A 24,733-nucleotide genomic window follows, 5' to 3' on the forward strand; every position below is an offset into this window, starting at 1 on the left:
TCCTATACCAAGGCTTGTTCTCCTCTCAGAGCGGCAGTGAGAGACCACAACAGAAAGGCGAAAAACAGAACCCAAGGTACCATGGAATTTTGGAATTAGCAAAAATGTTTTACATTTTTATGAAAAGATTGCAAGCCACTGAACTGTATGCTGTAGACAGGAAATTTTATGGGTTATGCCTATGGAAGTTTGGGAGGAGATGTCATATGTTTTTACATGACAGATATCTAGTAAATGTCTTCTAAAATACAGGATCAGAGCTACACTTGAGTAGGACCGGCCTATAATCCCAGCAACTGGGAGGCAGCGGTAGGCAGATCTCCAGGAGTACAAGGCCAGCCTGGTCTTCAAAGTGAGTTCCAGGGCAGGCTCCAAAGCTACACAGAGAAATTTGTTTCTATATGTGTATATGTTTATATATGTGTATGTATGTATGTATGTATGTGTGTATGTATGTATGTATGTATCTTGAGCTATGTATATACTGAGCTCAAGATTGCCTGGGGCTACACAGTGAGACACAGGCTCTATCAAACAACCAATTGATCAATCAACTATAGGATGTAATGAAAAGATATTTACCTAAATGGAGATGAATGTGCAGTATAAAACTTTAATTATTATTAGAGTTGTCATAAATGCCTGTCACTGTGTTTTCAAGTCCAGCCCTGTCATACACCCAAAGTTTCCCTGTCTGCATGTGTTGGTTCTGTTCACTGCATGGCATGAGCCAGGAATTACCCAAGCTGTCCCCATGCTTAAAGCACACCTTTCTACAGAGTCCCGCCCTTAGACAGAGGGACTGCTCTCAGGGACCATTCCAGCCAGACTGTCCCTGTGTTTTCAAGTCCAGCCCTGTCATACACCCAAAGTTTCCCTGTCTGCATGTGTTGGTTCTGTTCACTGCATGGCATGAGCCAGGAATTACACAAGCTGTCCCCATGCTTAAAGCACACCTTTCTACAGAGTCCCGCCCTTAGACAGAGGGACTGCTCTCAGGGACCATTCCAGCCAGACTGTCCCTTTCTTTCACGTTGTGACTCTCATCTTTGTTCCATCTTCCTAGGGATTTAATCCATCTCCGTGGGAACAGGAGAGCTGGGGGGTGGGAGAATCTGCTCTAAGTAGATCCCCATCCAAGTGTGACTAACCTGATCTCTATCTGTGAGTGTCTTGTCCCATTGCAACACGACCTCCCAACGCATGACTGTACCTCCTATTGTAACAGCAAGTTCCTGGTGATACCAAATCACTAAAACACATCAGAACCCCACTGAGTGTTTGGTTTCCTTTCGTCACGTTACTGTTTACCAGCACTTATTCTCAAGTGAAATACTGTATGACATCATATGCAGTCTCATCAAGAATTTTACATAATATACTAAAAAATCACAACACGAGGGGGAAAGAGCAAAACATCTATAAAATGGCATTTAAAAATCTGTTTCTTTGTGTGTTAATTAATTAACATAATATTTTAGTTAAAATATTGTGAAACTTTCTAAAATTAGGCTGCCTTATTAAATAAACTTTGTTTTCAAGAAAAACGTTGCAGGGCCTGCAATATGGCTCAGCTGGTAATGGCTTAGTGCTTGCCACTAAGCCGAACAACCTGAGCTTGCCCCCTAGAACCCATGGTGGGAGGAAACCCAACGGCTTTCAATTGTCCTCTAAGTTCCACGTGTATGTATGGAGGAGGTGCATGTGCACAGGCGTGTGTGTGCATGCGCACACAGAATAAACAAAGAAATGGAGAAAGAGAAGACATACATTTTAAAAATAAAAAGCTACAAGTAAAACCAAAAAAATCTTCATCATATTTCAACTTCTCAAATGGAATTTTCTGAAGTCTGTTTTCAGTTGTACTCTAAAAGGATCTACGAATGTAAACCAGGCACTGTGACAGTACATGTGTGCTGGCTACTCTTATGTCAGCTTGACACAAGACTAGAGTCATCTGAAAGGAGGGACCCTCCACTGAGAAAAATGCCTCCATAAACAAGATCCATTTTCTTAATTGGTGATTGATGAGAGAAGGCCCAGTCCATCGCAGGTAGTGCCATTTCTGGGCTTGTGGTCCTGGGTTCTATAGCAAATCAGGATGAGCAAATGATGGAGAACAAGCCAGTAAGCAGCACCCCTCCAAGGCCTCTGCCTCAGCTCCTGCCTTCAGGTCCCTGCCCGGTTTGAGTTCCTGCTGTGACTTCCAGTGATGATGAACAAGGGTATGGAAGTATAAGCAGAATAAATCCTTTCCTCCCTATGATGCTTTTTGGTCATGTTAGTTCACTGCAGCAAGAGAAACCCAAAGACAGCAAGTCTATAATAAATCCCAGTTGTTCAGAAGGCCAAAGTGTGAGGGCTACCAAGTCCAAGGTCAGCCCAGGTCTAGAACAGAGGTGAGCCTATCTGATGATGATGATGATGATGATGATGATGATGATGATGATGATGATGATGATGATGATGATGGCGACAACAATGAGCTGGCAAGATGACTCTGTGGGTAAGGATGCCTGCCGCTAAGCCTGACAATCTGAGTCAATCCCTGGAACCTATATGGAGGATGGAAATAACTGACTTCTATAAATTGCCCTCTGAGCAACAACCCCCCCCCACACCACTGCATGCGAGTGAGAAGGCATGCACACACAATAAGTAAATGGATATAATCATGAAGAATAACAAATTAAAAACGGTGTAAAAAACGTAGTTTAACAGATTCCTTTAAGTTCAGAGTTGTTCCACAGAATTTCAAGGTATGTCAAGTTGTTGGATTCTGTTTGAAGCAGTCTGAGTGCTTACATTACTTTAATTTTTTACCTCTTTATTTCTAACATTCCTTACTGTTACAGAACAATTCCCTCCAGCAACAAATTGACAGTCTTTGCCTTTGCCGCCACTTGCCTGTGGTAGGCCAAGCATCATTTGTGTGTGCTTCTACACAAAGATAAGAGAAAACACCAACAGCAATTCCTGTCTTTAGTAAGTGGGGACTAGATATCACATTTCTACATTAGGGATTTTTTTTTTAATTTTACAAAAGTATTATTACACCTTCTGCAATCAGAACTTTAAAAGATTAGCATTTTATAATACTCAGAACTTTAAAAGATTAGCATTTTATAATATTCTCCTTTTACAGTATCGCCCAAGGATTTAATCTGTAAATTAAGAGACGACTTTTAGGAGGGCTGAGAGAAGAAAGCACCAGGCTAGCGTGTGGCAAGGATATTCAGGGGATTCAGCACTAACCTCCTTATTCAAATCCCCATCTCTGAAACTTTGAAACTTGCTCCCTGTTAAATCCTATTAAGCCCTGGCCTCCTGATATTTAGTCTTTTCAATAACTAATCTCTTCCAGGTATGGTGATGCCCTTGGGAAACAGAGGCAAGGAAGATTACTTCAAATTCTGGTGCATGTGTGCGCGTGTGTATGTGTATGCGCGTGTGTATGTGTGTGCGCATGCGCGCGCACACACCTGTGAAGGACAGTTACACCAAACGTCTGGGCTGGGGGCAGAGTGGGTGGGAGCACACTGTGGGGATGAATCATCTCCATGTCTGGATCACTGGTTTTTGCCTCTGCCCAATGGATACCATACACCGGTCATATCCACCCCACAAAGTCATTACGGTAACTCAACAAAGCAAGAGATATGGAAACCTCATCAGGCCTACTGTGCGTTTTTTTAAATGTCACATTGGTAATTATCAGCACAGCCTCCCTCACTCCAGTTCCTAGCAGCAAATAAAATACCCTGAGCCTGAGACACGCACGGCTGTCCTAATGAAGCAGAATATATCAATCGATGATTATAGCATCACTGACATGTAAAAGATTCATCAGAAAACATTAAATAGTAAAATTTCCCTTAAGTTAAAATTCTCCCTTAATAAAGAAATGTTTAATCTCCATGAGCTAAGTGCCTGACTCCAACCAAGAATCCAGATAAAATACCAAAACAGATTCCGACAGATGAAAGAGATCAAAGGAATAGCTTTGAGAAGAGAAGCCCACACCCTAAAGAGAAAGGACAAACACAGACAAATACAAACACCCTTTGAAATCACAGATGGAAATCCATCTTCCTCTTGGCATCTCTGTTAAGAGAGCCATGCCTCTGCCGCCGCACACGTTAGAAAAATAATGCTCACCCCCACAACCACATCCAGATGTTCACGAATATTCATGACATGCTTCTAATTTGGTTTGGACTTGTCCTTGATTTATTTTTGATTAAGTTCCATCAGCTTCTGCTGGGTCTATGAGATAAATGGAGTTGCTGGAGCACAAATTTAGACCATCTTCATATTTTAAGTAATTGCAGAGTCTCTCAAACCACCCCTTCTAGATGAATAATTTAGTCACGGGCCTTGGAATGCCAAAGATAGAAGCAGTTGCCTCATTCCTGAGTCTGAACTCTAATTCTGCTGCTAAAGGCGTTAAATTAAGTCTCCACTTGCAAGGCAGACCTGGTATTTGGGGGAGGTAGGGCTCCAAACTGGCAGACAAAGGGGGTGGGGACATGTTAGCAACAATTTTCTTTGATGAATACTGCAGGGATATTACAGAAGGTGTGAGCATTGTTCCCTGGGAGTCCTGAGATGTACCATAGCAGCCCTCTAGTTCTGTCCTTTTGGATTCTGAACGCATGGCTGAAGCGCTGAACCAACCACGTCCATGAAGCGAGTTATCCCAACAGTTCAGAGTCTTGCTTTCCTCCTCTTCAAGCTGGTCGCAGAGGCCCATGCCAGTCATCTCGGCATTCAGGAGGCTGAGGCATGAGCACCATTAAACATTCAAGGGTACCCTGCTACAGAGCCAAGGACCAACTCAGACAGGGCTACATAGAAAGACCCTGCTTCAAAAAGCGCAAGTGGATGAAGGAATAAGTAAGTAGAAATCTTGAACCTTCCAAACTAGAAGAAAAGGAAAAGAAAAAGCAACTGCGAATCCAAATCCCCTGCTGCAATGTGTACAATAATCTCAAAAGAGGCTTCAAAATGTAGCTGGCCATTAGACGTGGTACTGAGGCTAAGGAGTCGCGCCTCATCAAAAGAGCACTGACAGTGAGCTTGCCAGGTACATACAAGGCTTGAGGTTAAATCTCCAGCATTTAAATGGATGGATGAATTGTGTGTGTGTGTGTGTGTGTGTGTGAGAGATAGAGAGAGAGAGAGAGAGAGAGAGAGAGAGAGAGAGAGGGCCAATTAGATATTCTTTTCTGTCAGAGCTAAGTTAGGACATCAATCTAAAACATGTATTTTTGGACCAGGTCAATGGTAGTCATGGTATCAGCTGCAAAGGTCACAGCCCAGCCCCAGGTGACCTCCACACTGGATTCCCTATGGACATGTCCAAGACCCTATTCCAGATGCTAATTCTCCCCTTGCTCTGAGTAGGACCCTGGAAAAGAGATAGACTACTTGGCCTAGGTCCACTACCAAAGCTCTCAAATCTGGCCTCAGACTGTCTCCTCGAGCAACATTACAGACATAGCCTAAAGAACTCCATTGAACTGCCTGAAAACACACAGACCTTAAACACGATGACAAAATACCTTCTAAGAAAACAGAACAATGGAAATATTAATTTTGCCTCACAGTTTGAGGGATGTAAGTCCACGGTCTCCTGCTCCTTACCAACTCTGAATGGTGAGCTGAGCCTCACGTGGGCGCATATGTACGATGAAGAATGTTGTCAGGAGGCAAAGACCAGAGCAAGGAAGGGGACGGCTTATACGCCCAAAACATTAACTGGAAACCTACCTCTTCCAACAGGTACTGCCTCCAGAGTGTCCCTCACTTCCTGATTGGGCCATTAATTATGACTCTATCAATGATGAATTAATTTGATGAAGTCAGGACCCTCACGATACAATCACTTCCAAAATGCCCCATCCATTAACGGCCAAGCCTTTTAATTCGTGAGCCTTCAGGGGACACGTCGCCATCAACCCCAACACATTCCTTTAAATTTTGTCTCATTCTGAGCAAACAGCCGCCAGTGGGTTACAAATCAGACATTTTTAAAAATAGCCTGTAATTAAGCTTGTGATTAGCACATATAAATTGCACTGTAATCTTTCATGGGTTTTTTTTTTAAAAAAAGTTAAAAGTAAACATTTAGACACACTACAATTTTGGCAACTTGGTTTCAATATTCCAGGGCTCCAAAACAAAAATTCCTGGCCCTGGGTCTTACTGGAAAGGACTGGCAACGTTGCCATGTGCCTCCTGCCCCAGGGAACTTTAGCTTTTTCCATGGAGATGCCTCTTTCGCTTGAGTGTCTTGGCTTTTTTCCCCCCAGCTGATGTGAATTTCCTTGGTATTCAGGAATTCTCTCAGACCTACACACGTAGAAACAACAAATCCCAAAGTTTTCTCTTTGTGGCAATTGTGCATCTTGAAACATTTTAATCTATTTTATGTCTGTTTTTACGTGTGTGTAGCAGATGAATGTGTGCTCATGTTGGGGGGGGGACACACAGAGTCCCAGGTAGCTTCTTTTGTTGTATGTTTTTGAGGCAGGGTCTCTCACTAAACCAGAAGCTGATCCATTGGCTAGACCAGCAAACAGACTGGTGAGTTACAGGAATCTGATCTGCTTGTCTTCACCATCTGCCAGCAGGAGCGTCACCAATGCACACCACAATCCTTGGCTTTTGCGTGCCTTCTGGGAGTCTGAACTCAGGCCATCCTGTTTGAGTGGCAGACACCTGTAAAGAATATTTAGCCATCTCATTTCCTCAGCTAGGTGTTTGTATTTTAAACAGAACACATTTGGGGTAGGTTCTTCTTGCAGGCACAGTTTATCTCATCGACACAAACTAAAACCAGTTTCTGATCCCTTGTGAGCAAAAAGATGCAGTTGTGGGTGTGTTTTTGAAAACTTCACAGATCTGTCCCCTCTCTGATGAAAGCATCACACAGGCATCTGTGACTGCATAAGCAGCCTGTGAAGGTGTCCAAGCAGAAGACAAAAAGCCCCAAATTCATTGTTGGATTGGCAAAGTCCTTCTTAATAAACAGAGGTACCGTGCGCCAAGATCAAACCCGGCACCAAGGGATCTGTTTATGGTGACATTCACTCCGTGCAATGCACAAAAACTGCTGACTAAATTGGGACCGGCCATGGGAACACAAATGTGACTTTGTCTGAGCAGAGCCAGAACAGGGGGCAGTGTCACCATCTGGCTTAAGATATAATGCCCCAGTGTGTTTTGACATCGAGTGTGCGAATCCCCCAGCAGGAATGGACTTCAGACTCCTGTCTCGGGCCCACTGATTCCGATGGCAATCTGCGAGTCAACAGTGGCCCAAAGCTGGAGAATAATGGAGGCTAACACAAAGCGAAACAAAACTAAAACAAACGCCTTTCACAGTGGCCAGCTTCAGAGGGCGGGGGTTCCAGCAGGGTCATTCAGGAGTATATGTAACATGGTTCTCATTCTATCTGATGGAAACCGGAACAGGAACACCAAGGGCACAGCTGTCCCATGGTCTCCGTGCTGGGTGTCTATCCTAGCAACCCTGCAGAGTAAGTTAGCGCTGGGTGTCTATCCTAGCAACCCTACAGAATAAGTTAGGTGACTTCACGCTCCTCCGTACACTTCCTAGGATATTTGGGAGCTCCGATGCACAGAAACTAAGCTTTCCACATACTCTGCCATCTACATAGAAGAGCTAGCAACAGAAAACAAGAAGTCCCCACACAGATGGACTAAGCATATCCATCACAGGACACTATGGCAAACAAGAACAGATTCACCTTGGTCCAGATGGCCGGGGGGGAGGGGGTGAAAATGAAAATATTTTTGTTTTGTCTTGTTAAAAGGACAAATAGAATAGCATTCTGCTTGATCTCTTTCTGCATTTGATAATCCAAGGTCCCCTGAAGAGCAGCATGACCTTGTCCCCACTGTTAAGTTGGGAGCATAGCCCCAACCCCTGGCATCCATCTATCCAAACTGACTTGGGAGTTGCATTGCTCTGGACTCCAAATCCCAGCATGCCACTCCCACACGGTATTTAAATGGGTTCCCAGAGGAAAAACACGTGCTTTTCAGGTCTGCATGGGCTCCATGCTTTTCTATCTCCCCGCCATGCCATGCCACCCAAGAGCATCTTACTTAATAAAACAATGGGCATTTTAATTTGGTTTGATTTAACCTAATTGGATTTTTTGTGTCAGCAGAGCTACCCCTTTCTTTATTTTTTCTTAACACCCACAACCTTCAATCCTACTTCCAACTACAGGGAGCACCCAATAATCTAAAAAAGTCTTATTTTCCCTCTTGACTTTTGACCTTTACCGGACTATGACCTTGACCTGGGCCTTGGGTTATTCAACTTTATGCTCACTTCTACTGTCAAAACACATCCTCAACCTTCCCAGTTCTTTGGGTCTGAAAAATCCAGGAATCATTCTCAGGATGCTTCCAAACTTTCCTACTGAGCCAGGGACACCTCTTCCACCTTCCCAGGTGTCCTCAGTCTGCTAACCCCTCTCATGCCCACTCTACTCTGAGCCCTTTCTGGATAGAAAACACGTCTTTGCTTGGCATCTCCAGAAGAGCTAAAATGCCAAGCAAGTGCAGGCTCTAGGCTCACTAAATATTTCCAGTTGGTTACACACGCAAACAAACTCAGCAGATGCTTATTGGTACGGACATAGCCGTACACTTAAAGAACTGCATTGCATGCACTATACCGTGTCTGCAACTCTTTTACCTAAAAAAAATCGATGCCTTTAAAGAGTCATAGAAGCATTGCGGGATGAGATGAGATTGGAGCGGCAGGATGCTGGGCACGGTCGAGGAAGGGCGTCATGCACAGGAAACTCATTGTCATGTGCTGTGTATGTGTGTTTGACATTTCCCTAAACAAAAAGCTAAGCTCCCACACCCCTGCACTCATCTGAATAAATATCACTGAAGCATCAATAGTGGAAACTCTTCAGCACTCCTGCGGGAAGGTCTAGACTGGGAAGAGGAAGGAAGGAAAGGAAACAAACGGTCTAAGTCACTTAGGGTAGCCTATGGTGTGTTGTACTTCTCTTAACTCTGAGATAGTTATAGATGGGGAAACTGAGGCTTGATGATTAATAAGTGAAAGAGCTAGAACTTAAACCATTAAACTGGTGTCCAACTCCCCAGTCCTCCTGCCTCAGCTTCCTAGGCGCTGGGACTACAGATGGGTACCACCACCCCTGCTTTTATTGCTGCTTTATTACTTCAGAGCTATATCTGGGAAAGATTGCATTATCTGGGATGGTTTACTTATTAAAACTGAATCTGAGAAAAAAACAAAACCATTAAAATTTCAAGAAGTAATAATTATGCCCTAGAAGCATTCCCACACCAGGGACAGTGGCTCTGGTGTCCCTCTTCGGGGCAATTCAGTGCATTATCTTTATTTGTGTTCCCAGTATTCAAAGACCTGGCTGAGTCTCTGCCTGGCTCTCTTCCTCTTGTACACACCTCACCACGATAACAACTTGGCAGAGACTCCAGGCCAGGTTCTGACAGACACCACCAACCGTCGGTTGCCATAGGTGGAGATTTCTACGTCAGCTCTGAGCCACACACACCAAGACCCACACACAAAGTTGTCTTCTGCCAAACTCCAAAGTCTTAACCTCAAAGACACCTTGGAAGCAATTGCTGCCAGCATTAACAGGCCACCACAAGCGTGGCCCCTTTCCTGGTCAGGGTGTTGCTTTGACAGATGCCAGGCTTAGCATCACTAGAGATGAGCCCATTACAGACTTGGAGAGCTGCTGTCATTTCTGATTGCATCTTCTCCTAGCCAAAAAAAAAGAATCACATGGTGCTCAGGGAGGTGCCAAATGTGTAGAAATATGGGCCTCTTCCCCGCTGCACACAAACATTAATGTCCCTAGCCCCCGTGGAAGCCAAGGCTGCTGTCCAAACACACCATCCCTTTAAGGCCTATTTGGTGCCAAGTAAAAAAATGCTCCCCATCGATAAGCGAATCAGGAGCTCTGCGTGTTCCGTGGAGTCCCTACCATCTATACCCCGTTTCCTTCCTCCACACTGGTCCCAAAGACACATTACCAAATGCTACATTCTACTCACGCTCTCGAGAAATACCTTGCCACCTCGGCCAGAGAGGTAATCACTAATGTGATTATCAAAACTGTTTATTTTTCAGGGCTAAGTCAAGCAACTCTGTAGGAAAGCCGTCCTTCTGGCTTGTTTGTTCTCCGGCTGACATGTAATCAGCTCTTGGGGGGGGGGGCGCAGGGTCCCTCCCCCTGACATTTCAAAGCTAAACACAAATATCTAAACACTTTTCTGCAGAGTTTTCTCATTTTCTCAAATGCCAACTCTACCCGGCGGATTCTGAATAAAATAAAGCCATAAAACGATTTATCCTCCCACCCCCAAACTTTCTGCACTCAGGGTTTTGGTTTAGTTTGGTTTGGTTATACAGGGACATGTGCATTGGAGGGTGGCCTCCAATTCGCTATGGGGCTGAGGATGACTTTCAACTCTAGATCCTCTTGTCTCTCTACCTTTCAAGGGCTACGACCAGAGGCATACACACGCCCAGTGTGTGCAGTGCTGGGAACTGAACTCGGAGCTTCCTGCAAGCTAAGCAAGTGCTTTCATGGACCCCCCCGCTCTATATCCCAGTCCCTTGAAGCTGTCTTCTAAAGGACATCACAACCACGTGGCACACATCAGGTCACTTTCTCCTGTGGAACGTCTTAGGCCACTGATTCAAGATGGTGTCCTCACTGCTTTGGGGAGGTTGCTCTTAGTTGGCTTTGGCAGGGCAGTCTAGGAGCACAGAACACAGCTCCTGCACGTCCTCACCTGATGCAACAGGGAAACATGGAGGGGGTGGGGTCTGCTTTGTTTAGAGGAAGGACTGAAAATCTAGAAACAGACTTCAAATTCCGAGGGAATTAAAGGGGGGGGGGGGATGAGGTCTACAGGGAAATGCATTGCCATTTGTCCAATCCATGACAGGCTACTCACGGAGAAAGGGAACTCTGAGGAGGGTGTTGGCACTGTAGTGTGGCCTGAAGGGTGGATGATGACCCTGAAACGCATTTAACATGGATTCCTAAGCTCTGCAAACTCATCTGATAACCTGGCCAGCAGCAGCTCCGATCATAATCCCCTTTCCCTCTCTGACTTGCCCGGAATGTCCCTGAAAGAAGATGTGAGCGTGCCCCTCTGGGATCCTGCTGACCTCTCTAACCACAGTTTAAAAATGAACAGGCCCATCCTCAGCCTGGTTCAAATTAGCCCCCATCAGTTTTACACACTTCCACCTTTGATGAGAACTGATTAAGCTCCTGTGATTCCCCCCACCCCCCAAGACTGTCTTTTTCTGCTCTGGAAGAGAGCACACCAAATTAGGCCCATCTGTCTAAACAGGAAGAAGGCTACTTATCCCACTGGCAGGCTTCTTTTTCTACTGTGAAGCATCCTTAGGAGGTTCCCAAATGCCTTGGGAAACTACGGTAACCCCAAATCAACAGGAGCCAGACTTCTAGCGCTGTGTCAGCCATCGTCTACCGGCTCACAAGGATCACGTACTTGCCCAGTGAGATGTCTGGGAAAACTGTACACTATGCTGTGAGCCCACCATTCATTCCAGCTCCAAATGACAACGACCAAGAATTAAGGGTTGAAGCTAGAGCTCAATGGTACAGCACTGGCTCAGCATGTACCAAGGACCTGGATTTCAGTCCCCAACTCTGCAAAAACATGAACACTCAACACCAGCAGGGCAGGAGATGCAGCTAAGTTGGCAGAGTGTTTGCCTGACGTGAACTTCTCCTCAGCTCCATCCCCAGCAATACATGAACCCAACCTGTGCCGCAGGTCTACAGTCTCTGAGATTGGGAAGTCGAGGCAGGGATCAGAAGGTCAAGAGCATTTCTTCCTAGCTAGTAAGTTCAAGATTAGACTAAGATACAAGGAACTCTGGTCTCAAAAAATAAAACAGGGCCAATGAGATGGTTCAGAGGGTAATGGACCTTGTCACCAAGCCTGACAACCTGCATTTGATCCTCAGGATTGCGAGAGGAAGAACGATTACCCTGCCATCCACACAGACAGGAGGACAAAGTTCAGAGGAGCCAATGCCTTGGCACTAAAGACGTCCATGTGCCATATTGGCCATGGTATTAGGCTCCTCAGACAGTCTCTTTCTGCCTCCTTCTGACTCAGCTCAGTCTCAGTCAACTTTATTTATCTAATACACAGCTTAACAAATCACTAAATCAATGAACAAGAAGGAAAATGCAAAATTAAGGGGGGGCAAGATGACTCAGAAGTTAAGAGCACTCGTCACCAAGTCTGCTGACTTGAATTTGACCCTGGGATCCACATGATGATAGCATCAACTTCTACAAGTTGTCCTCTGACTAATACATACGTGTCCCATGGCACACATGCACACCCTGCCCCCGTGCACATGTGCATATACAGACACATGTACATACACATACATAAATAAATATGTATAAATATAAAATGAAAGTGTACTTAAAAACACGTCAGTTATGAAACAATGTCACTCTTGATTCAAGTTAACCATGACTAGGGCACACTGATGAAAGAAATTGATGGGCATAAAAATGCTGTATGACAGGCTTGATGGCACATCTCTGTGTCGTGGCACTTACTGGTAGACGGGAGCCGCTGTCCTCAGAAAGGAGGCTCTCAAGTCTGTAAGTTCAAGGTCAGTCTGAGCTACTTAAGAGTAGACTCAAGATTACCTCAAGGTGAGAATACAATACAGCACAGTAAGTAAGGTCAGATAGCAAATCAGAAAGAGGCAAAGAAAACAAAAGAAAGAGGAAGGGGGAAAAAAGGAAGGAAGGGAAATGAGTGCCAGGAGCGCAGACACAGTGGCTTACAGGGGGTTCCTTATCACTACCCAAAGACCCATCCCTTCTTGAATACAAATCCTTTCATAAAACATCAAGCATTATTAATAAAAGAATCACCTACTTTTAACTCCTTAATTGGTCACCTTCCTTTAATTTTTATGTTTCCATCTTAAGTAAATTAAAAGAACGTTTTAAAAAATAGAATAAACAAGATCGATTATGGGTGATGTACCTACAGTCTCAGTTATCCCTAAACTGGGGCAGGAGGGTTGGGAAGGTCAGCCTGAACTACCTGAGAAGAGCCTACTGGGGGGGGGGGGGCACCAGCAGGGACACACCTTTAATCCCAGTATCTGACAGGCAGAGAGAGGCTAACTCTGCATCTGAAGTCAGTCTGATCTACTTAAAGAGTTTCAGGCCATCCAGGGCTATATAGAGAGAGTCTTACTTTAAAAAAAAAAAAAAAAAAAGTCCAGGCTTGTTGGTTCATATCTTTAATCGTAGTACTTGGGAAGCAGAAGCAAATGGATCTCTCGAGTTCCAGGACAGCCTGTTCAACAGAGCGAGTTCTAGGACAGCCAAAATTACATGATAGAGAGAGATCCTGTCTCAAAAAGAAAGAAAGAAAGAAAGAAAGAAAGAAAGAAAGAAAGAAAGAAAGAAAGAAAAGAAAAACTCTCTCACACGCACACGCGCGCACACATGCACACACACACACACACACACACACACACACACACACCCCGCACACACAGGAGTTTCAGACAAATCTACTCTTTCCAAAAATGTTTAAGGTAGAGGATGTCATTTATCAAAACCAGCTTCATGCAGCCCCTAAAATAAGATCTTTAGGGATGGAGATGTGGTTCAGTCAGCAGGGCAATGACTAACAAGCATGGCACCCTGAACTCCATCCCCAGCACCATGATGTATGCTGATAGTCCCAGAACCAGGCAAACTGAGGCAGGAGAATCAAGTTTATGGGCATCCTCGAATACAGGAGGTTTGGGGCCACCTGGGACTATATGAGATCACTGAAAATCAGAGGGAGAGAATGTGAGGCTGAATTCCTGGTTCTGCCACACACACACAAAGCCTTCTTTTTTGTTTAAACAGAAAAAGGGGAAATGATGGAGGAGGGTCATCTTTCTATCTGTTGTTTCATCGGTTAAATAATAAAAAAACTGCTTGGCCTCTGATAGGACAGAAAATTAGGTAGGCAGAGTAGACAGAACAGAATGCTGGGAGAAAGAAGCTGAGTCAGGTCAACCACCATGATTCTCCCACTCCAGACAGATACAGGTTAAGATCTTCCCTGGTAAGCCACCTAGTGTGCTACACAGATTATTAGAAATGGGTTAGATATGTAAGAGCTAACCAATAAGAGGCTGGAACTAATGGGCCAAGCAGTGTTTAAAAGAATACAGTTTCCATGTAATTATTTCGGGTAAAGTTAGCCGGGTGGCAGGAAGCGGCCTGCCGCTCTTATCACTACAGAGGACATACACCTCCAGTGGAGGTCCTAGGTCCTGGGATCAAACTGAGAGGCAGGAAACTGAAACGGATCCAGTTTAAACTGGTAGATGCAAGGGATGGGAAACACGTTTTCCAGGCAGAGTACATCTCAGGACTGCCTGTCCACAGTTAGACCTGGGGCTCCGCTAACTTCTGCACACAGATGTTTACACTTCAGACAAATGATTTCAGCCTCCTTAACTGAGAAAAGCAATAGTATCTTGAAAGATAATGACTATAAAGAGATCCCAATAACCCTAGAGAACCGCAATAAAGTGTTCAGTAAAGAAGTTGGGGGGAGGGGGACCTGGAGAGATGGCTCAGCGGTAAAGAGCATTGCCTACTCTTCCAAAGGTCCTGAGTTCAATTCCAAGTAACCACATAGTGGCTCACAACCATGTGTAATGAGGTCTGGTGCTGTCTTCAGGCATGCACGCAGACAGAATATTGTGTACATAATAAATAAATAAATAAATAAAATTTTAAAAAAGTAGGAAGTGATTTTTTAAAAAAATATTATCCAAGATAGTCATACATATTTTTTTTAACAATCAGACAAACACTGAAGCTCACATGAAACCTCTTACTGCCCGGGGGAAAAGTTATGATTGAGTTCTGACTTCTTTAAACATCATTTTCCTTTCCAATGGCTCACTGGCAGAGAATTTACCTAACTCATCCAAGGCTCTGGGTTCAATCCCCAGGACTCATTAGGGTGGGGGCGGGGTGGACCAGAAAGAAAGAAACAAGGAAGAAAATGAAGGAAAGAACTCTCCTTGGCAAGTCCTCAGCTGTTAGTCAATAAAATATACAGTATCAACTGGCTAATGATAGAAATATCCTTTCTCTTTAATATTTCGAAAAATGGAAGGAAGGAAGGAAGGAAGGAAGGAAGGAAGGAAGGAAGGAAGGAAGGAAGGAAGGAAGGTAGCTCTAGCCTTTCAATGACTACGTAAGTTTGGTGAATATTCAATCTAAAGAACAGGGCTGGTCTGTTGGGCATCTGGCCTTTCCCAACTGACTGAGCCTTCAGGCACAGCTGAGGCTGTAAGAAGAAACAAGGGGCTGCAAGACCGGCAGCATCGATGGGAACTGCCCCCCCCAACAGTAGCCGTTTCCCAGGGCCACACACTCACCATATCAAGGTCCTGGGAAACTCTCCGTTTCCGAAGCTCCTCCATCCGCTCACAAACATCCGAGAAGCAGGTATTGTAATAATCCGCATACTGCTGCGCCAGGTCGTCAATGTTTCCCAGGGAACCATCCTGAGAGGAGGAGAAGAGAGGAAAGACAGAGGTCAGGTGGCTCTACTCTGGAAAAGACGCACAGAATCGAATCCCAGGCTGCCGTGTGTTACAGACATAATGGCTGATACTCAATACCTCGCAGACACGGGCCAGGCTAGGTCGGAAATGGAACCAGTTCTTTTCCTGATCATATTTTTGGGTAAAGTAGCTCAGAGTAGCTCCCTGTAGATCCCAGGGCTAACAAGAAGCCAGGTCTCTCTTGATCTACCGAGACCACAGCCACCAGGGAAGGAAGTGTAGTTAGCAGCCACTGTACCAGGCTCGCTGACAACCAATCGTGGCCAAGGCTGCTTGGAATTTCCCAGAAAGCTACTGAACGTCCCAGATGTCCAAAACTCTGAATGAATCCTGCGACTCGAGGCCACATCTAGAGCTTCCTGTGTCCCCTCACAAGAGACAGAAAAAAAGAGAAAGCCTTTAGTGAACTGTGTTTGCTAGGAGTCATTATTCATGGTTGTCTTCATTAATATTCATGCTATTCATTAATTTATTATTCATTAGGCGTTCAGGCAAGTTCACCTAAATAAGTAAACATGTCACTTGTCTCTTCAGAGGCAGGTCCCCAGGTAGTCCCACGAGTTTACATCCATTTCTGTGATCTCTCAATTATCTAGCCTGGAGCTCATGTCTCAACCTCTGGGTGACTCTAGGTTGATGACAGCACCCACCAGACAGTCAGCAGGAAGGGAGCATCGCCTCTGAATACGCCAACCGCCTGTGCAACGCTTACTACCCGGTGGCGTTCGCTATAAGAGGTTTTCCTCACGGCTAGAAGCTAGTAATTCCACAGCACACGTCTGAACACGCACACAGAGGGTGACCGGAATGCTGCGTCTGTGTGAGTGAGCTATGCATTTCTTCTAGCATGTCTTCCATCCAGAAGGTATTTCGCCTCCTCTATTTCTTGGCCTCCCCACGTTTTCCCTAATTTAGTGACTGGGTGACATGACCAGGAGAGCTAAGAAGATTGTGATTTTGTTAAGACAGCCATGGAATACACAACTTACAGATGACCTAAAATTCATACTCAACCATTCTCACTGCAGACTGGTCACCAGCCCCTTGGGTTATTAATGTTAGGGCATTGTCTGTATTCACAAATCTCTCCAAGCAAAGCAGCCTTACAGACAGGAGAATTGGGGTTAAATGCTTCCCAAAGTCTTCCTGCTATAGATTAAGCCCTAGTGTGGAGGTCTACAACAGAGCTAGTAACCACCTCCTCCTACTTCTGCATTTTTTGATTTCAGGAACTACGGGAAGGGAGAAACAGAAATTGAAATAAATGGTTTTCTAGAAATGTCCCTTCCTTTCGACCACTAACACACTCAGCCTTGGAGGGAGCTGCCTCAGAGTGACTAGCACACAGAGAGGAAGACAGAAACACAAGCAAGGCCAGTAAGGTCTGTGAGCATTTGAACATGTCTGGGCAAAAGTTATTCTCCAAGTACAAGTCAGCCTGTCTGAAAAACACAGCCTAGACGCAGCCAGAGAAGGGAATCCACCATCTGCCCTCCCAGTCGTCAGTGGGGAACACGATGGTAAGATGGAGGTGTGGAGGAAGACAAACATGTCCCTTTCTCAGTGTGTCTGTCGTCTGACTCACTGGCATGTGTCAGGTCCTATAACAACCAGGCCTCTAGAGAATACTGGGTTCCTCGGGTTCTAGGTCTTTCCACATTGAGATGCTATCCTCACCCATAAATTTCTATCTGCATCCATCAAAGAAGCAACACACTTGTCTCATTGGACCAAATACACTAGCTCCATCTTCTAATACCCAAGTGGGCTCACTGAACACGTCATATTTCAAATGGTCCCTTTGCCTGCTCTGTGTGTGTGTGTGTGTGTGTGTGTGTGTGTGTGTGTGTGTGTGTGTATGTTTATCAGTGTGTCTATCTGTCTGTCTGTGTGTACTGTGCCCATTGAGGCCAGAGGCGGGTACTAGATCCCCTATACCTAGTGACAGACAGTTTTGAGACACTGTGTGAGTGCTGGAAACCAAACTTAGGTCCTCTGCAAGAACATTAAGTACAGGAGCTGGAGAGATGAGTCAGAGGTTAAGGCTGCTCTCTTCCAGAGGTCCTGAGTTCAAATCCCAGCAATCACATGGTGGCTCACAGCCATCCATAATGAGATCTGCTGCCCTCCTCTGACCTGCAGGAAGACATACAGGCAGAACATTGTAGATATAATAATTTGTGTGTTTGTTTTTGAACAACAAAAAAACCAATCCCCCTCTCTCACACATACATAGACACTCCAAATAGATTTCTAGCTTCTCTCAGACACAGCCACCAGCATTTAGCAGTGAATGTGGCTCAGCTGGTAGAGTACTTGCTCAGTATACACAGAGTCCTAGGTTCAATCCCCAGCACCACATAAACAGGGCCTAGTGAAGTGATTCTCAACCTGTGGGTTAAGACCCCTTTGGGGTATAGGTTGCACAAGCCTTTCACAGCATGGCCTAAAACCACCTGCCCTGCACATCCAATATTTACATTACAATTTGTAACAGTAGCAAGCTTACAGCTACAAAGTAGCAATGAAAATAATTTCATGGTTGGGGGTCACTACAACATGAGGAATTGTATTAAACGGTGGCAGCATTAGGGAGATTGGGAAGCACTGGTTCTGTGATTCACGCCTATAATCCCAGCACATAGGAGGTGGGGGACAGGAGGATCAGAAGTTCGAGATCATCTTCAGCTACATTGCTAGTTGGAGACTGGACTGAAGATATACAAGACCCTGTATCAAACAAAACAAACAGAATGGATACTTATGTACACCTTTCCCTATTTGTGAACTATGGAAACAGTCACACTGGCTGTTTTCTTGGACAATCCAAAACACCTAAAAACATCAAGACAATTGTTATAAAACTATATTCAAGATATGCTTTTTTTCACTCTCATCATCTGGCCTTCAATATCAATATCACTTATTTGGTTCTAAAGCCTTGGTTACTGGTGGTTTCTCGCCAGTCCAACGGTTGGCTTTTTAGCTCCACTCTGCATCAATCAGAACTCCCCTGGTCCTCTGGCAGCCTAAAAAAAAAAGCAGATTTGTTGCTCCTGAGAAAGCAAGCATCTGTTCGGCTCCAGTCAGACCACAGCCAGAACGTATTTCACACCTTCAATATGGCCATGTGGCCAATCTTCATTTGTCGCTCAGTGGGTAAGAATTTAAAGTGGGGTGGCACAGCTGCCTTTACATGCACCCGGATCACTATCCAGATGCGCAGTGAGGCCCCGTAATTACTACCTTCATGGGCCCTGATGATTTAAATGCCAAAATGGAGAAAGACTACAAGAACGTAAGCACGTTTTAAAAGTAGGACTTGACTGCCATGTCCACAAAATTATCTTTTATATCCCAATTGAATAGAACCAAGGAAATACCTGGTGATTTTCTCTTTATCCACTCAAACTCCAAGCTCTTAAAAAAAAAAAAAAGGAAACTAGTAATAATGACAAGGGAGGAAGGAGACCTTGGGCAATGATGAATTTTATGGTCTTGATGACAGCTACGGTTTCTGTTGGGAGTCTGGTCTGCAAACTCATCCAGGTGTACGCATTAAATATGCAAAGCTTTTTATGGGACCATCATCTCAGAATCTGTTCTCTTCTGGGCAATGTTTTTGGATGGTGGGGGCTGGGGGGGGGCAGTTAATTTATGTCCTTAACTAACTTGCTCCTGTTTAAGATGGATGCAGAGCCGCTCCAGAGAAAGGTCTACTCCTACTAAGGATTGGAGCCTGGTAAAACCGTTGACCTAATGCCCCAAACAGCATTCTGTTTCGGCTTTTGAAGACAGTCTCGCTATGGAGTCCAGGCTGACCTCAAGCACATAGCAATCACGCTACCTTAGCCTCCCCAGTGTTAGAATTCCAGTTGCAGGCCAAAACACCCAGCCTGCATATTTCTCCCCAGAAGGCTCACATCAAGGGGCACTGGTAATATAAAATAATCTTCTAACAAAAATATGACTAAATTATGCCTATAATTACCATCACAAATACCATTCAGAAGACACTGAGATTTGTTTTTTTCTTTTAAAGTATTTGGTGTTGAAGCTAGAGAGACAAGCGGGGAGTCAATGAGCACTTGCTGCTCTGGCAGAGAACCCGAGCTCAGTCCCCAGCACCTACATCAGCTCACAAGGGACTCTATCTCCAGCTCCAGGGGAGCTGACACATCCGGCCTCCTCCAGCACCTGCACACTCATGGACAGACCCATGTGATATGTTTTTAATTAGGTATTCAGCTTCTGTTCTAGATTTATTAACTGTCTAATCTCTTTCACTTCCTTATTTTGCCTTACTTTTTCTTTTCTTTTTGTTTCTCATAAATGAAACTAACCCAATACATAACCTGCATTTAGGAAGAAAATAAACTTCATTTCCTTAAGACTGTTTAAGAAGATTGTTAAAGTTGGAGATACATTATCTTCCTGTAAGGATTGTCTTCCCCTTCCATCTTTATAAAGAAGATGAAAGGCTGCAGGCAAGTCCAACTTCTGTTTCCATACTACAAGAAGAATACAGAACCCACACCTAGCACCACCATCCATACCGTCCACGTGAACAAAATCACACCAGCATGGTCAGTTCAGTGGATGACAAACTATAACTTCCTCCTGAGGCCACAGAACACATGTATACCTAGCACAAAACCAGGGACAAAGTCCTTTGACCAAGCAGCTCAGACGGAATGGACTGCTGCTGCTGTTTACAGGAAGGAGCAGCTTTGCCCGCTCAACAGCTGTCTTAACAGCGTATCCCAATGCACTTTCTGTCTCTGGAAAATGCAGAACTGAAATTCTAGGGGACTAGAAGCCGTACATATGGCTACTTTGGCTACTTTTGCTCTCCTCTCTGCAGATGTCTTCTATGGCCTAAAACATCTGGACAGAACTGAAGAGGGGTGAAGGAGGAAAAACAAAGAAGACAGCTCCGAAAACACCAGGAGCTGCACTGAGGCAGACCTTGTGTGGATTATATATGCAAATGAACGCAAGTGGACTAGTGTGCTTCTTATCTCTTTAATAATAAATGGTTATTCCAGTGTGTGTGTGTGTGTGTGAGAGAGAGAGAGAGAGAGAGAGAGAGAGAGAGAGATTGATTCAGGTGCCCAGGGAGTCCAGAGAGCGCATCAGACCTAGAGCTGGAGTTACAGGCAATTATGAGCTTCCGAAGATGTGTATTGGGAACCGAACTCTGGTCCCCTTGAAAAGCAGTTAGACCCTTAACCGCTGAGTCAATCATTTCTCCAACCCCCTAACTTCTTAGATTATGTTTCTATAAAGGTAAGCGTCTTATGAGAAAGCCTCGGTTTTGCTGTAACTTCTTAGAGTCGAGGGGGAGAAAGGGAAGTGAACTCTTCATTTGGACTGCTTCTCTTTTTCTATTCTTCTAAGTATAGGATGATATATTTTATAAACTAAGTTATGTTTTATTTATATCACTCCTTGTTCCCCAGAAAGACAGAGATAAGTGTGAGTCCATGAATGAGCGCACACACGCAAACACACACACACATACACACACACACACACACACACCCTCCAAGCCAAATCCATTAAAAGAAATCACTACACCCCAAGGAAGCCTAGCTAATCTCCTGAACTGAATGCACAGTGTGTTTTCAGCCTTAATTAGCTTGCTTACAGACTTAGAGCTGACACACACTGTCGGTAGCCTATCGGGTAAAACTGCTTCAACACACAAAGGACTTGAACCCGGGTTTCCGCATTCACTCTCACTGAATCCGTGCAATGGCACTGTTCAAACCAACTCCGTCACCCCATCCCATCCCTTCCTGTTGTGTAGCTTTAGAGAAATGTGTTGAACATATAATTGATCTCAAATAACTGACTAATCTCTAAGGAATCATTCCTACTATTTCTACAGATGGTTTGGACTGGAACACAGTTCGGGGAAACAAATTAACACATAACAACTACGTATATACAGTAAGGGGAATTCTGAGATCATGGAGACAGGGAGGGAGGCCTCCGGGAGTGTGTGCGCCCACATGGCAGGTGGCTGGAGAAGGGCTGACTTCACGCCTTCCATTCCCGTCTCCAAAATACCCAGAACTTGCCAGAACCTATATGAATAACTCTCACTTTGGCAAATGAGGTCCTACTATTGTGTTTAGGTGTGTCCCAGTTAACACAGGCTGTTCGTGAGAGAAGGCAGGATGGAGCACTCGCTCGTTCTTCAATGCTTGGCTCTCAAGGCTACATTGTTGGGCTCCACAGAATCAGAAAAAAAAGATATGGGGGGGCGTGCAGCTATAGAACTCACTCGATGAGTGTTATATCTACTCACAAGCATCGATTAATATCAATTCAATGTTTTTAGCTTTTGTCTAGCATGTCGGAGGCCATGGGTTTGATCCCAGCATCACGGATACAATGACATAAACAAAACATACTTCACTGCATCTAGATGTGGCAACTGGTATTAATATGATATAAAAATCACGAAACATGAATATTTATTGTTAGTGTGTCCCTTGGTTTACCTAATGTGGCTGTATTGACCATAAGTCACGGGAATGTGTTGAAGGGACTTGGTAAACTGTATGCATAGCATACAGTCCCCTTTGCAATCTCTGTCTCCGAAAGATTCACCGTGTTAGCTATCAGTGACGGGAACCCGACTTGAAAAAGCAGTAGAGAGCAGGGCACCAATAATCTGCTATTTAAATACAAGTATAAATTCAGTTCCCCGGGGCATACTCGGATTTAACGGATGGCAATCTTAGACTGAACTCATTTTCCATGTCTAAACTGCCCTGAGCTTCCCAGAATCACAGGCCTGGAAAGAACAGCCCAGCTAGCTGGATGGGAATGAAGTCACAATTTTAGGCCATGTTCACAGATTTTGATGAGGGTGAATCACACTTCTCTCAGGCTGACCTTGGCATCCGAACCCTGAGAATGTAGGCAGTTTTATTAAGTATGACTGACCAAGATCTGACTGGAAAAAACTAGTCTATGATAGTCCCAAATTGTAGCAATTAAGTATCGCAATCACGAAACTTCTGACGACGTTTTAAATGCTCTACAGTATGCAAGTCCTTTGTCACGTTTGAGAATTCCGTTCTGTAGAAAATGATAATCTGTTTGGAGTCCGGCGGGTCTTCTCTGCTGGACTTCTGCCTAACCTTTTCTTAGTGTAAACAGCAAAAGCTCCATCCTAGTCAACGCCATCAAACCTGACGGACAGCAGCCACCACACTTGTGACTCCCAAACTGCTTTGTGACCTCGTTGCCAAAAAGCCATATATTTAAGAATAAGGAATACCTACATGGTCTGCATGGTGTCTGGACCCCAGACATTGGTGCGCACCTCGTACTCCCCACAACACATAAATGGCCTGACGTGATAATCCTGTTTTGCCTACAAATCATGGTACTGGGAGAGCCAGGGAAGGCACAGCGATGAGCGTCAGCCATAACTGACAACTCTAGTGGTGACATGGCAATTCTGTGACGGTCTCTCTACTTCTGAACACATGTGAAATTTTCTATTATAAAGGGTCTTTTGTTCATGTGCTTGTTATCATCGTGAGACCTCGTAGAGGTTTGGAAGCCTTCAGCTAGAACTCACTCATCTTTGCACCCTCAGGACCTAACTCCACAGCGATACCCAACATTTAATCAGTAACCCCAAAAACATACTTATTGGATGTGTGTGTGTGAAGGACTAGAAGGCTAGAGCTTTCGGCTCTTCCTGAGACAATTATGGAGTTCAGTCAGCAGTTATGAACTGAGGGATTTCCAACTAAACCAGATTTCTTTTAATGATGTTATTTTGATTTACCTGTTTGTATTTGGATCGTGACACCACCGTGCCGTGCACAGGGAGGACAAAAGACAGCTTGTGGGAGTCAGCTGTCCTCCACCATGTGGCTCCCAGGGATCTGTGCACCCAGGCATGGTGGCCAGCTTTTTACCTTCGGAGTCACCCCACTGGCCCTAAACCATCATTTTATTGCACAATGGTGCGCTTTTAGTCAATTCCTGTTCTCACTGACCTTAGACCCACAATGCAAGTCTCGTGAGTGAGACAACGAAACCGGAACGTAGCACTAGAAACTGTGGTCAATGAAAAACCGTGGGAAGCGTGGGTTCCTGCCAGAAGGAACAACTGTAATTTTTGAGTAGGAAGAGACAGCCCAACCAACAGCTGTTCCTAGAAGAAAGGCTACCTACGGTTAACACATGAGATTGCAGATTGTGTCAGGCCAGGGACCAATGAGTGGACCCTAGGTTTAGGGCTTCTTTCTGAATCGATAATCACACAAAGCTATTCACGCTGGGAGATGGAGGGCAAGCATTCCACTTAAAGTAGACATGTGCTTCAGGACAATAACACAGACTTTAAAGACATCTCATTAACAGCACATTACACATGGAAACCTCCTTGAGACTTGTGGTATGGCGGCACCTAGTCTCTCACCAGCTAGAAAACCATCATTAATAAAATGAGGAACCGATCCAGGAAGCTCATTTGGTTCTTTCCACTGTGTCTTACTTCTGTCAAATTATGAAACCATCCATGCTGCTGACACCAGCATTTATCACATAAAGGACGCTAAGAGAACAACCACCAGGGTGTGTATCCTGTGATCCACGCCAGCACACCCCTTCCCAACTTTACCACCAAAAAGCTGGTACCCCAATAGTACAGGTAAGGTCCCCTTGAGAATTAGTCCCTTTTCCAGGGATAGATAGCTGGACACCCAGGGAAAGAAAAGCTACAAGAAATAAGAATGGCCTGTGGAGGAAGGAATCACACTGTGTCATTTCATCCTGTGCCTCCTCCAACTATAAAATGGGGGCAGTGTTGCTAGCAATGGGCTCTGATCTTAAGTAAAATGTGTATAGTACAAATCTACGAGGCAACTGGTACCGTCATCCTCCCCATCAACAGGAAGGCAGAAGTCTCCCCACTGGTTAGAAAAATCAGGCCATATCACATCGTCACTCACAGGACTCCATTTTAGTACACAGTGA

The 24,733-nt window shown here is 44.7% G+C and overlaps 1 protein-coding gene across 2 annotated transcripts in view; it reads right to left on the reverse strand.

Moving 5' to 3' along the window:
* Window positions 1-24,733, reverse strand: part of Sash1 (SAM and SH3 domain containing 1) — a 175,069-nt gene that overhangs the window by 118,508 nt on the left and 31,828 nt on the right. For both annotated transcript variants that reach the window (XM_026777782.1, XM_005370645.2), the window contains exon 2: window positions 15,533-15,661. In XM_026777782.1, the coding sequence (XP_026633583.1) occupies window positions 15,533-15,661 (129 nt within the window). The remainder of the gene's footprint in view (window positions 1-15,532; window positions 15,662-24,733) is intronic.

Source organism: Microtus ochrogaster, unplaced genomic scaffold (genome assembly GCF_000317375.1).
Source record: "Microtus ochrogaster isolate Prairie Vole_2 unplaced genomic scaffold, MicOch1.0 UNK82, whole genome shotgun sequence".
NCBI lineage: Eukaryota > Metazoa > Chordata > Mammalia > Rodentia > Cricetidae > Microtus > Microtus ochrogaster.